Consider the following 15,172-nt stretch of genomic DNA (forward strand, 5'->3'; position numbering starts at 1 on the left):
TTTATTTTTACGTTATTTCTTAAAGATACATTTTGTGTTGTGAGCCGTGTACCAGCGTTCCAATGGTTTTAGGGTGGTATTTTGACTAATTTGCAGCAATTGTTACAACTAAAGTAATAATGTTTATACGCCAGAGATGATGGTACAGAGATATCAGACAATAATGCACAATTATTGCATTGTACTACACATTTAAATGTTGCGGGTGTACTGAATTTAAATATTCTCTAACATTTAACTAATCTACATCTAAGTAGTAACCTGGTGGTGTTAGTAGTTAATGATCGTGGTGAGCCATTGACCATTTTTGATAATTAAGAAACACTTAATTATTGTATGTGTAAAAAATATCATATTTTTTTCTTATTACCCCAGTTCCTTCCATGTTACATGATAGAAGGACGTACGTAAGCCTCTCCGTTTCTCTAATACTTACTGAAAGTAGAATTGAAGGTGAGGAATATTGCTGAAATAGCAAACAGCCTAGTATGCCTACCTACTTTGCTTCCTCAGTGTGTAAGAGAATGAGGAGCGTGTTCAAGAAAATCTAACCTTGCTTTAACGAAAATAATGTTCATAGTTTTTCCACTGAACTTGAGATAACTATATTTAACTGTCAAGTTAATTAAGATGAAACTCGAAAAAATTGTTTTGTATTAGTTACAAAATTAAAGGGTGGCCGGTCATCTAACCGCACTTCGAAGATGTCTTAGGTGCCTAGCCATAGTTTAGGCAGGTACAATGGGTCACCACTCCTACTACTGGTAAGTATAATAATTGCGTGCTAGTAATGAGATCCATCATAATATAACACTGAAGCCTATCATACTACTACTATAAGTACTTAGCAAACTAAACAGTATTTAAAACTAATATTACCTTTAAACAACGTCAAGGCTACCGAACTTACATAAGAACTAAAACCTATCCTGCAAATAGGAACAACAAAAATCACTATATTCTACTGACAGTAGTTCAACTCAGTTTAAGAAAAAAGAAGATGCCTGATTAGTTAAAAATAACGAAAAGTAAGTAAATAAGAAAATTTAAAAAAAAATAACATGAACAACCGTTACGTCAACGTTAAACATTATACAAATATCTATACCTCTTACAATATATAATGATTAAATACTTCTTATGGATATTTTAAAATTCAGTTCGCTGCCGCAGAAAGTACAAGGAATAGTAAAATTCTCAAAAGTTTTAACAGGTTGGTACCCACCTAAGTTTTTGCTATGTAGGCTTAGGTCGGTACATTTTGTAATATGACGAGTAAACGCGATATACATAGTTTTACTTTCGAATTATTTAGTTCAGAAATTAGCATAGAATGCTTTCCTTTTTTATTTTACTAAATCTCAATTTAATTCTTTAGAAGCATAACTTGTTTAAAGTTTTGAGGTTATGTACTTAGTGAACTTTAAATTTATTTAATTTGTATTGCTAAAAAGTCGCGTTTACTTGACTTTTTAAACTAAAATAAAGAATTTTCAATAACTGATTTCCAAGACTTTTTGGCTTTTCAAGCAATTATTGAAAATAAGATTGATCGTTACTTTAAAACGTTAGCTAAGATTTTGAAAAGCTTATGTAAAGCACACAATTTTCTTTTTATATATATACTAATTTTAATTAGTACACACCCAAGTCCAAACACTTAATTGCTAGTCGAAATGCACAGCCCAAACAATTTCCTACTCTAGTTCGTTTTGTGAACGAACTTAAAATTACAAACATGCCCAAAGACAAAAACGGACAGCTTAGGAACTGAAATCTTCGATCAATAATTAACTAGATTCCCGATAAGCATTACATTACTTATGAGATTATATACGGGCCAGTAGGCACGTCAGACTGTAATCAAATCCTGCAAGTGAAATTTTTACGAGTTTATTGAATTTCAACTTTGGTGGTTTTGGACATGAATAATAAATAATGTAAATGTAAAAAAGTTATCCTAAAGTTATCCATGGGAACTTTGCCTTGCCTTGGTATCGATTTTGGTTCTAGGCTCTGACGATTAATTTGTTTGTCTATTATTATTTATTTAAAAATGAAAATCAATCTAATTTGATAATAACCATATAAAATATGAGGTTTTTACATGATGCCTGTACTTTACCTTTTACTTCTAATATATATTTTGAAGTCGTGATTAAATCATCATTTAATTGTTTAGATGTTTTTCTCATTGCTATAAATATTAATGAGAAGTATTTTTTCTTCTAGTTCTAAGTATTTTTGATCGAAGACCGTTTCAAACTTTTCAGTTCTAGTACCAAAACTTACTTTGAAAAAACAATGAAAAATTGACTAAGGCACAAAAGACAATTAATTAAAGTACCTACTCGTACGTAACATTTGAAATTAGAAACCGTACATCGCTTCCATTTTTTACTAGGCACTTTATTAGTACCGATAGAGTAATCAAGGTACTAATATACTTACTGAGTATTCCTATTACGGAAACATTATAAAATAGGTATTTTGTAATTCTTTTGTACCTTACATCAATACAAATATCTTTAATGCATTTGCTTGAAAAGTTGATCTTATTCCCCGTTTTCAAAATTTTAAGAGTTGCGTATCCAATATCGACTAGCACCCTAAATTAATAGTTAGTCAATTTAATCCGAAATCTCTATATAAAATAACCATGTTATTAGAACCAACCTTCCAAGTCCAAGTAGGAAAAGGGTAGCCACACTTAATTTAATCTTCCATCAGAAAATTTCCGGAGTAGATTGATTAATTAAAAATTTGTATCGAGCGTTAATTAATCTGATTTGAATGTTGTATTTTTCCTGGTGTGTGGTAGGTACATGAAGGGTAGTCCTGGTTGACGTTTTACAAATGTGTTGAATATCGGCGCTTTTCAAATTTTCGCCTACCACTCGAGTTTTAAATCTGTGCCTCGACTTTAAATTTCCAACTTTGCGTACTTGTGTCACAATTAACTACTGGTAGCTAATGCAATTCTTTGAAAATTGCTTAAATCCTGAAAAAGATGTGAATTTTTTTTTCAACCTAGTAGCGCACAGTATTATAGGCGCAGAAAAAGGAATGCGCAGTTCTAATAATTAATAATTTCTACTCAATTGATTTGAAGGTCGGCGCATATGCTACTTTCCCACCGTACTTTTATCCTATACATAGTAGGTATTTATGTAACTCAGCGATCAAAGAATATTCTTGTGTATGTTGTTCAATAGAATATTATTAAAAACCGCATTGATATTATTAACTTTTTTTTTAATATTGAATAACAATTTTTACAGTTTTAACATTTTAACTTTTTGAATTGATAAAAGAATAATTATCACCACGATCCGTCCCGGAGCTTTGCCGCGAAACATGCTTTCGTGAGATAATTACGTTAATTAGTAACTATGGGGCTGTAAAAACCCAAAACGTTTGTTAATAATACCAAAAATTCATTATTTTCATTTATATTGTCCCAAAATACAAATTTAACGATATTTAATGGGGCGCAAGTCTTAAAAACCTAACATTAATCAACAATTAACAATCATTTGGGAACATTGGTAACAAAATATTCGTAGATGATTATCTCATTAATGCGTTGATGATCTCAAATGAATTTTATTAGTTTAATCATTCAGATTTACAAATGTTTTTGTTACTTAGTAATATTTTTTTGAATAAGTACTAATTCAACGGCTATCGCAGCACGTAGATGTACAATAGCAGTACTTACTCGTATATCGGTAAAATAAAGGTTCACTGGGCATAACCTTTTTGTTCTTCAGTTTCTTACCCTACAATAAAACAAATTAAATCTATGCCGATCACCTATGTTTTCATTCCTTGACTCCTGGTAATAACGCGTGTAACGCAAGTTTGATTAACGGCATAATTCAATTTGTTCCACTAGTAAAGTCATCATATTGAGCAACTGGATTAAAATTGAGGGGGAGATTACTGCCACAATGAATAGATTGGTTACAAAAGTTCTAGTGATGCGTGAAATATTAGGGAGGTTCTTCATCCAATGGTCATTCTCTCGCGCGGATGTGGTTATCTCATTATTGAATATACTTTAAAAATCAAAAATATAAACTTTTACGATAGTTATTAGATATAGTATTTCGAAAAACAAGTGACTTGGTCACCAGTATTGCGTACATTAAGTTAATTTGCCAATATGAAATTTGAAGCGAAGTTAGTGTAAGGACAGTATCAAAAATTTCCGGAAAGAGGGATCCAGGTGCTACTTTTACCCGACGAGGCTAACGCTTTAAAACGCTAGGAAGAGACAGTTTACTCTGCAGTCGGCGTCTCGCTATTATTTTGAATCTTTTTATTAGTAAATATGCTCAATGAAATATTTATGTTTTTGTATTCAATCATCGAAAGTTAGAGTTTGTATCATTTTTCAATATATAATTTTCATTAATTATCTATTAATATGCTGTTTGATTACGTACCTAAAATGCAATAAGTGTCGTTTTTTAAGGAGCAATGCAATTTAAAAAGAAAATAACGGGGTTAGTGGAACGTAAGGTAAGGAACTTGGCGAATCTCCAAGCATTCGATTTTTTAGTATGCCAGAGTCGGTCAAATTAATTGAATAAATCTTTCGCAGTCCTTTTTAATTAAGCTCGCACTAACAATAAATTCTTAGTATGTTTGTTATAAAATAATAATATATAAAAAATACCTTTTATAGTTAGGTAAATTCATATTCAATTAATACGTTTTAGTAGTGTTGAAATATTATGCACAACAAATAGTAAAAATAAGGTGATTAAAATCAGCAGATGTTTGTTTTTCTCTTAAAAAGAATCATTGTGAATAAAGTCACAGTAACCGAGTAGAAAGTAAACACAACATAAAAAAAACACCCACTATACAGACTTTCCCAGTGTGGGTGCCATAGGAAATTTTTTATACATTTTAAAATTGCTTAATTTGACTGAGGTTTTTTTAGTGACATTTCTTTAATTAACACTAAGTTGTTAACGAAATTCGCAGGCACACTTTTATTAGCAGACTTGGGTCCCTGATTCAACTATCAAACCAACCAATGCTTTACGCATTCATATTGGCAAATGTGAAGCATACAAAATTAATAGTAATTAAATATTATCATAAGGGGGTTTATGTTTCAGTAAATGAGAATTCCGGCGAGAGGATGACCGTCGATTAATCGCCCCCAAGAGAGAGTGCCTGGACAATGCGGGGGTCGGCCTTGCTTCCTTCACGGAACTCCTCGAGTGTGAGGCGGTCGTCATGGTTCTTATCCATCTGATCGAAGATCTTGTCGACGCGCTTCTGGGGTGTATTCTCGTCCTCTGGTTGTGGGGTTTGTCCCTGAAGCGAAAGAGTAAAGTCAAATGCAGGAAGTGCCAAAAATTATTGACAAGTATTGTATAAATATTTAAAATGTACATTTACATCGATTGCGATACATCGAAAAGAACAAACAGATATATTGGGTTTTCTAAAAGCATAATATTTGAACTTCAGGAAATTCAATTTTGTTGTTATTTAATACCCATTTTTGCAGCGGTTACAGTGAGTTGAAATATATCGTGTAGGTTTTTGAAAAGTTTTCGATATCAGATATTTTATTCCTGAATAATAAATATTGCTCAAAAATATTGATATACCAAGCAAAAAAATTATGTTTCGCCTGGAAGCGTTACAGTTATACCATTTCCTTATAAATAAGCCAAAATACACTGGCTATTTACGAGTACAATAAGGTTTATTGTATACCTAATTATTGTTAAAGGAAAGGAAGGAGTATTAAAAAAGTTTTTAGCACGGTCTTACTTTGCTAGACTGAAATTGGCTCTCATTTTTTTTTCTCCTAATAAATAGCTGCAGAAATATATGGTTCTTAAAATATATGGTACTAGCTGTTGCCCGCGACTTCGTCTGCGTTTGATATTGTTTTTAAAGTATTCAGTATCGCTAAGCCTTAAATGAGTATAGTAGTATATATATAACATGTGACTGTCAATTAATTATAGACAAATAATTTGCAATAAAATAAAATTGCGACTATAATTAAAGATCTAAGCTATCCTATCTCTTAAGTTGGACCAGACTGCTCACGGTGTGTCAATTTAATTTAAAATCGGTTAAGTAGTTTAGGAGTCCATCGCGGACAAACATCGTGACAGGAGATTTATATATATTAAGATGTAATATAAAGAATAAAAACAATATTAAGGTCAGTTAAGGTTGACAATTTTATTGTTTAGGATAGTTTTCTAATTATGAAAATTGAAATACACGTTATTTGGAGTTTAAACATTTCCTAGGTGGCTTACCTTCCTAGGTGGTGGTAGGTTACCACAAAATAGATTTTTTGATTGATGTTTCTCAAGTACAAAGAACTGATCTAATTCAGTATTAGATTAGTTCTTCGAATCCGTTCTATTTTGACTTTGCAATGTTACATTTTAGGCTTCTTTAGACTTATAGAAACAAATGCTTACCACCATCTGGTAGATCGCGTCGACTATGTTGTACATTTCGTCCCTCGTTATATATCCGTCGTTGTCAACATCGTAAAGACGGAAGGCCCCTGAAAATTGTTGGAAATTATATTAATTAGTATTTTTGAAGGTTTTTATGGGACTAATAATAATTCTGAGAATGCCTTTTTGAATTAATCACACAGTCACAAGTCCTGCACGAACCGCAGGAGTACGGTACACAAACCTACAGTTTTTAGCACGATGGGGTTGCATTCGCACGGCTGTTATACTCTGAGAAGGCAAACAGTGGCATAGCTATGTAACCAACGGGCATAGGTTCATGCAGCCGATATAAGTTTATTAAGAAGTATTTTTTTATAATAAAACAAAAATACACCGCTCATAAAAAACACGAAATTAAAAAAAAAATTGGAACGTACTTATTTAAAATTGCTATAGCTAATAACTAAAACGTTTCATTCATATACGCCATTTTTCTATGATCATGAATGATCTGAGTCTAAGATAGTAAAGTAGAAAATAAGTTAGATGCGTAGACAATGCACATCATGCTACAAGAAAAATACTGTAGACGTCAGCAGTTGATACAAAAAAAGACGGCAACAGATTATGAATTCTTTTTCGATCAAACCTAACCAGTAAATTGCATTCAAGTATATAGTAATAACCTGCATCTTATGCCTTGTATAAATAAATATGCTTACAGTGCAACTTTTCGTCCAAATTTCCCCTTGACGTAACCGAAAGAGCTCGTATAAACTCTTCAAACTCAATTGACCCGTCCTGAAAAAATCACATTGCATATTATGAGATATTATTAACATGATGAAGATGAAGAACATGATGAATCTATTTTTATACGTACAGTTAATAAATATTCGCTTTGCTTTAGTAAATAAAAAAATGCATCGCCGCGTAAACGCTGTGCATAAACATGGATTTGGCTTTTAGCACCTACTATAACTATTAACTATAACTCACATTGTTTTCATCGAAAACTCGAAACACAAGCGAAGCAAATTTGCTCGGGTCACCTTGAGGGAAGAATTGTTTGTAGATCTTTATAAAGCCCTGTAACAGAGATATACCAGTTGAATATAAATTACGATGAATCACAGTTTACTTAGCGGAATAAGAATACGGGTGATATTTACGACCCACATATATTAATCTGAGATAAGGAAAGTTATTTTTTACAGAAAGTTATCTGGTTTAAATTTCATTTTTCTTTAAGTATATTCCAATATTGTAAATGGAGTATTTGGACTGTATTTTATTCATTATCTGCTTTCTATAAAATTTGTATAAAGTGATTTCATTGCAGATAAATATAAACCTAAATAATAATATATATCTAGGTAAAAAGTCATTTCTTTTTCAAAGTTCTGTGAAAATAACATTATCAATTATCACTATGTATCTTTATGATATTTTGCTAACCTGTTCAGTCAGCAAGCCGTTGGGACAGTCCTTTAGAAAGCCTTTGTGCCTGAAAAAATGCAAGTAAAAAGTTAGATAATTACATACCGATATGCTTTGAAAGTGCTTAAACTATAGGGCTCTTTGTACAACTCTTAATACCTTACTCGATCGTTGGCTCACGTTCCAAGATCTTTGTTGACTCAGTATTTACCGTGAATTCTAACTCAGATTCTGTACTATTTTTTTGTTGTTCAAATGGATTTATTACAGACATTAATGAAGCGTTAGTTTAGCTATTTTTGTTGTTAGGTGATGTTGGTAAATACATTCGTTAATTTACGGTAATGCTACAAGTATTTGTCTACCAAATCAGCAAGTGTCACGATTTATAAAATAGTAGGTACTTACCAGAGTCGTATTTCCTTTTCGGTAACTGTAACAAACAAACAATGTTTTAGTTAAAATGTACGTCAAAGGTGATTATCTTTTTTTCCTGGTTAAAACAAACTATTTATTTTATAACAGCATATTAATTCAATATCCTACCCGGTAGATGAGAGTGGAATTTTATTCCAATTAACTGGTAGGGATGAGTGGAATAAAAAGGTTTTATGTACCAAGTATGTTTTTGTTAGTTTACGTATTATTATTATTGAATTATTCGTCAATACGATTTCTTAAAGTACTTAACTACGCACTACGTAGTACTTAGTAGATATTAGTTGTAGTCAGTGATAAATCTTTGATTTTATGACTTTATGACGGAGAAAAATATTCTGTCGATAAACTGAAATTTACGTAAATGCCATTTTTTAAGTCTTCCAACCGGGGGAAATATTTTTGTTTTTGTGTACCTTTTATAATAGGTGAATCTATGCTTTCCGCGCCGTGTTCAATGTGCAATTGAATTTCGATCAGCCTATTAATATAGCACTGTAGGGTACAGGCCCCATCACATAGTAATTCTTCAATAAGTATCCAGTTTGGCCTTAAATAAAAGTGATAGTTCTCAAAGGACTTCATTGATTATTATTTAATTATAAATATGTAGTCAAAATTTAGCTTTTGAAATTAATTTTTAACCAAAAACATGTGTCATTGTGAGATTTTATAACAGAGCATATTAATAATATTTTAAAAGGCAATATTAAATATTTTCTAGTATAGGGCATATACATTTACGATACAATATGGATAATCATAGAAATTATTCTTCTGCCACATATATTTTTAGGTATATTAAAAATGTTCGTATTCCGTGGAGATTTTTCCAATCCTAAAGGTCGTTTAATAATTCTGATTCTCGAAAATTTGCCTAGCAAAAGTTGCTAGTTACATAAAGACGTACTTTTAAGTTTTTACATAAAATTATAACAAATGTTGTGGAAAATACGTCAATCTGAGATCGTGGTAGGAGCAGTTTAAAAGATCTAAACCATTAATCTCAATGTGAATTAGAAAAATTTGGAGTCCAGGAAAGCGTCATCTACTCAAGGGAGGTTATCAACTTTTGGGGTCCACGCCACTCGTCTTTCTCCAAAATGAAAATAAAAACTAAGGTACTATTTTTTCAGAACCAACACCGTATTTCCAAAAAACTATTAAATACTTTTAACATATACTTATTGTTGTTTGCAATGATAAAATGTATCAACCTCTAAATTGGCAAAAGTGGTATAGCCTCTAAAGCTATAATCCGTTCTTTATAATATTATAATATATTATTATTTCTTTTCCTTTCTTTATTTATTTATATATACAAAGTTATTTTTCAGGCAGCATGGAAGCTTGGCTAGATAATCACATAAATTCGATTCCGGAAAAGTATGGGCTAATAAGTTTTTTAATGTTATAGTGACTAATGTACTGAGCATTCATAACATAGGTAATTTCTTCTTTATACATCAATAGATAATATGAGATATAAATGGCAATCAGTGTTTTTTGTATGGACTGCACTACACACTTTGCTTTGGTGATACTTTTCAGGTAATACGCAGTATTAGGTATGTATGGGATTTCTTTAATAGAAAAATTCATTATGTTCAATTTTTTATGTTAATGCTGAAATATTAAAAATATAGCATATAGAACATAATAATATTATTGAACATAGCTATATAATATTATGTAGAAGTTTCATTTTGTTATGTATAAATCATCTATCTAATATGGTTTATGATAAAGGCTCGTTTTTTATGTTATTGATTACATCAAAAAGCCTACATTTTAATATTATAAATATGTTATTATATAATAATTATATCATTGGTGACACCACCATAACTATTAAGGTTCGAAAACATCTGCATTTAGATAGACTTTGCATAAAATATTGAGTTTGTAAACTTAAGGTTACGATATAGTAGATAAAAGGCCGATTAGCGTTTTTGGAAGCGGAAAACGAAGTTCACTTATTTCATAAGTTAACCGACTAAAATATGTACGACTTCTGTACAGTAACAAGAGGTTTCCCGCGACTTTGTCCGTGTACATATTCTGAAAAGTTTTCTATACAAACTTTCATCCGCTATTCTACGGAGTATATGTCTATCCACTGCATCGGGTCGCCCGTCCGCTTTTAACTTCGTTTAATTGGTTTCTAAGGGATGTTATAGCCTCATAACTTCTTCGAGAATTGGGATATCAAACGATAGTTTTAAAGATTTTCTTGTTTTAACCAAAAAATGAATCTTTATGAAACCCTTGCAAAGTAAGCATTCATACTTGGTATCCCGCTCAATTTATTGACTGAATAGAGGAATGAAATTTTATAGTCTGGTGGCTTCATTCAAGTGAGTTGTCATAATATGAAACGACTTTAAGGCCCCTAAATTTTAAATTGGTGTATAATAAAAAAAGACATAACACTCCAATAAATTAAATTCAGTGGCGTATACCGTTAGAAGAAAGAAGGTTACGGGAATAATTATTTATAGTTTACTTTTAGAAAATGTCTACGTACAAATAATTATATAATTATTGAGTGTATTTTTCGTGTATAATCTAGTAACGTTTAATTATTGAATTTAGTTTTTGAACAATGCGATGTTACTTATTAAAAGGTACATAATATTATATCTGTCTTTACATATCCAAGGCCTAAGAAGCAGCTGATGTTTATTGGAATAACAAACGCATGGTTTATGCAAAATAATAAACATAAATCTATTAACAAGTTTGGAGAAAGCTTAATATATAACTAAGGTAGTGAAGATTTTACCTTATTTTGTTGGTGACACTAACGCGGAGTTGTTTAATATGTGGTGTTTAACGGTTCGTTGTGTATTTGGTGTTTGAAAATGGTCAGATTAAATAAAAATAAGTGTATGAATTATTATACCAAAAAGTTATTCATTTCAGATTCTCAATGTTATCGCTTTACTACAAAGTGCACAAGGAGGATATGAGTACCCAAAACCAAGCATTCCATTTGAGCTGCCAAACGTAGCTTTGCAGGACACTGGAGTAGAAATTTTGAAAGAAAATAATATAGATAAGTCTACTGTATCATACTCTTTACCGCATAGTGATTATCCATACTTGCAACAGCATGAAAACGAAGAAATAATTCAAGGTGGCCAAAATGCAAAAGAGGTTGCTGTTTCACAAAGCTCTTCGATAGCAGAATATAATGCAAACCCACAACCCTTATTGTCAGTGAATCAATTGATTTCAAATATTAAAAACAACGTGCCGCCCCTAGTTAATCTACTGAATAGTGAATATACGCAAAATATAAGAGAAAATGGTGGCCTCGAATATTTGGAACAAAACAACGTGATACCCCAAGCAAATTTCAATATTAATCAAGCTCCCAGTTTCACAGAGAATATTCTACCACAATCATTAAAAAACCCAAAAATTGAACTGCAACTACACGAGCATTCAGGTGATGTACAACATATTCAACCTCCAGAAAATGTAAATAATGTAATTAAAAGTATTGAACTACCCATTTTAAATTTACGAGATATCAGTGCACAAAGTAATTCTAATAACCTAAATGAACAGATACTGAATTTTCAAGATAATCAGAATATATTTCTACCAAATATTAATGTTGAACAACCTTCGCTGCACTATCAAGGGACCCAAGCTACAATTTCCGAAGAATTAAGTTTACTAAACAGCCAACTTAACTCATTATCATTGCAAACTTTAAATGTTGCAGCACCAGCTATCACTAAGAGTATTTATTATCATGTGCCACCCCCGGACCTTAATGAGCCACCTGCGTTACCTGCGGTATTACCACCTAGAAAAATATATAAAATTATATTTATAAAAGCGCCTACATATGATAATCTGTACAATCAACAGCTACAGACAGCACTTAACAGTAACTTGGCACCTGTTGAAGAAAATACTGTAATATACGTTTTAACAAAGAAACCTGAACTGCCTGAACAAGTAGTTATACCGCAACCAACGAAGGTTTCAGAGCATGAAGTTTTATACGTTCAATACAAAGGTGGTCAACCTACAGAAAATGATGAAAGTTTAAGGCAATTACCTCTTAATTCTGGTAGCGATGTTGCCATAGAAAGAAGAGTCATTAATGGTCATTAAAAAGGTATTTCAATCGTTAGTTATTAATCGTTAATTAATTTTATTTAAAATACTTCTGAATTTAACTAATTTGCCACATATAACTTTTTATGTTGGTAGTTTTTCGGGCTTTTATATAGAGTAAACATATTGATACAAAATATTGAGATAATAGATAGCTAAACGTCTATTCTAATTTGTACAAGTTGTACAGATCCTTTGATTTGTATAACTTATATTACAGTTAATCAAAAGGATTAGAAGCAATCCATAATTATTTGCCTATGATTTATTTTTATCTGATAATAATTGTAAAGATCATTTTAGCTAATTTTTTTAAGGATTCAAATAAAGATCGCGTTCCTTACATAACCTATCAGTGAAGTGCAAAATCGTTTCTGTAAATATATAGATTTTTCTACGTACGATACGTTTGTTACGTATAGATTGTTTTAAAGTAGTATACACAAGAAAGTTTTATAAAAACTAAGTAATGATGCTGCTAATAGTAGTAGCTATTTTAAATAGAGTTATTTAGGGTAACATACGTGCCACGAGATAATTTGATGTCAACAATTTTCTCGTCCTATGCCTATGAGAAGTCTAGAAAATGGGTAGACATAATTATTATCTCATGGTTTGCATGTTACCCTTTTAGATACATTAAGGCAGCCTTCCAATTCATACATTTAGTTAATGGTATCATAGTTGTTTAATCTGTTAATAAACTTATTTATAAAAAATGTGTTTTTTAATTTCTGATAAACTCAAAGTGAATTTATTAGTTTGTGGTACATTAGTGTTATAATAAAAGAATCTCACTAAGCTCATAGAGAATTTGGAGGACTGATCTCAATAACAGGTTCTAGGTATTTATCTTTCTAAAAAAATAAGAGGAAAGTAGCAGTTAGCAAAAATGTCTATCAAGCATACTCGAATTACAAAATAATGCCCAAAATCCTATTAAATACAACCCGTACCACAAAACAAATATATCACATAATAGTACTACCGGCACTCTACCCGTCATCAATCAATGTACAGCCGGCCTGATAACATGGAATATTTACGACCTCACATTACATAATTTGTGTTATTTGAATATATTATATTATACTAATGCAGTAGCAGTTCAACTTCATTTATATTTATTAATAATATCAAAATACATGGAATTAGAATTTTATAGTAACTCTGTTATAATAAAATAAGTAAAATACCATATCCAATATCTTTTTATGTTGCGGTCCTTGAGACCATCTCTATGTAGATCTGCGTAATCTTGTATAGCGGTGGTGCCATTGTTTTAATATTATTCTATGAGTTGGCAACTTATAGTGCAACTTGTCACACCTTTTTTTTCTTGCTGCTTGCTGCTTCTTTAATAATTAATCTGCAATAGCTAAGAAAACACATCACAATCTGCAGAGAATTTTAGACTTCACAACACAATTGCAAGCAATAGTGTAAAATACTTATATACATAAGTACTACTACATACACTACACTACTACATAAGTATTTTACACTAGTAGTACTTATGTATACTTATGTATAATACATTGCTACTTCACAATTGTACGATTCATGTTTAATCATGACTTATGGTGATATGTTTTTACACATTAACTGTAAAACATTTTTATAGAAAAGCCATTAAAAGAGTTGTTTACAATGTGTGGTATCTGAAGATTTATGTGAAAGTACACCGTCATAGGTTTAATTGTTCAGTTTTATTGGCACTCACCTATCTAAGTTCTATGTCGTAAAATTGAGAACATAAAACTTTATTGCATAGATTTTCATATGACAGGACATTAGAGCTTCGAATACTTCATTGCAACATCTATCGCATAGTAATCGACTTATGATTTAAATACTCCACCGGCTTACTTTTTATTAACTAGTTCTGGTTCCAGCTACTCTTCCCTAGCGAAGGAAATATTCGCGTTAATAATACTTTCATTTTGAAGTTTTATGCATGCGAAAGTCCCAGCGTGAAATTAAACTAACAACACGACATAAAATAAATGAAAGTAGTTTTTCCGAGATAAAAATCACTTATCCTGGATACTTTTCCTACACCTACTAATCGCAATGCCAAATTGCTTGCTCATTTAGGCATTGTAAGAGGAAGAGGTGAAGAACGAATTCCGCCTTTGATCTATCCCACATGAACCGGCCTATAACATTTCTGGATCATAAACTATTTCTTTGCAACATAAACGAGAGAGAGAGTTTGCGAGAGAACCTACGATTCGTTGTCATTTTTTCTAAAATTGTCTAGAATAACAACAAAATGTTATAGTTTTTATTCATGTTAATATTCAAACGTAACACGAGTATGTTTCTTTGTTACGTCTGCTAATAGCATTAGTTGCGATTCTTTTGTGTCTCCTATGCCAGTCTCTTTCCACTAGGAGCTTCCAAAGCGCTTTACGTTAAAGCGAAAGGAAAGAAACCTTATCAGCACCCTGCTCTCTCAGGAAATGAATATTAACAACCGTTACTTCTTTGGTAAATTCGATCTTGCAACGTATTTATATTGTCTTATTATGGACGTTATGAACATATTATTATGGACATATTTATGTTACTGTAATAGAAACAGGAATATATATATATAATACAATGTGAAGGTAGCATAAATTATAAAGTATACTATTTCCAAGTCAGCAATTAATATTCGATGAGCCCGAACGGTACAAATTTAAAATTATTAG

At 31.3% G+C, this 15,172-nt stretch overlaps 1 protein-coding gene across 2 annotated transcripts in view; it reads right to left on the bottom strand.

Annotated features, from left to right (window-relative positions):
- Window positions 1–4,954: 4,954 nt before the first annotated feature.
- The window catches only part of LOC120636100 (frequenin-1), a 219,402-nt gene continuing 209,184 nt past the window's right edge, over window positions 4,955–15,172 (bottom strand). For both annotated transcript variants that reach the window (XM_039907398.1, XM_039907397.1), the window contains 6 exons: window positions 8,307–8,331; window positions 7,917–7,965; window positions 7,458–7,547; window positions 7,181–7,259; window positions 6,474–6,562; window positions 4,955–5,337 (listed from right to left, as the gene is read on the bottom strand). In XM_039907398.1, coding sequence (XP_039763332.1) covers window positions 5,170–5,337; window positions 6,474–6,562; window positions 7,181–7,259; window positions 7,458–7,547; window positions 7,917–7,965; window positions 8,307–8,331 — 500 coding nt within the window. In that variant the 3' untranslated portion in view covers window positions 4,955–5,169. The remainder of the gene's footprint in view (window positions 5,338–6,473; window positions 6,563–7,180; window positions 7,260–7,457; window positions 7,548–7,916; window positions 7,966–8,306; window positions 8,332–15,172) is intronic.

Source organism: Pararge aegeria, chromosome Z, assembly GCF_905163445.1.
Source record: "Pararge aegeria chromosome Z, ilParAegt1.1, whole genome shotgun sequence".
In the NCBI taxonomy this organism is placed as follows: domain Eukaryota; kingdom Metazoa; phylum Arthropoda; class Insecta; order Lepidoptera; family Nymphalidae; genus Pararge; species Pararge aegeria.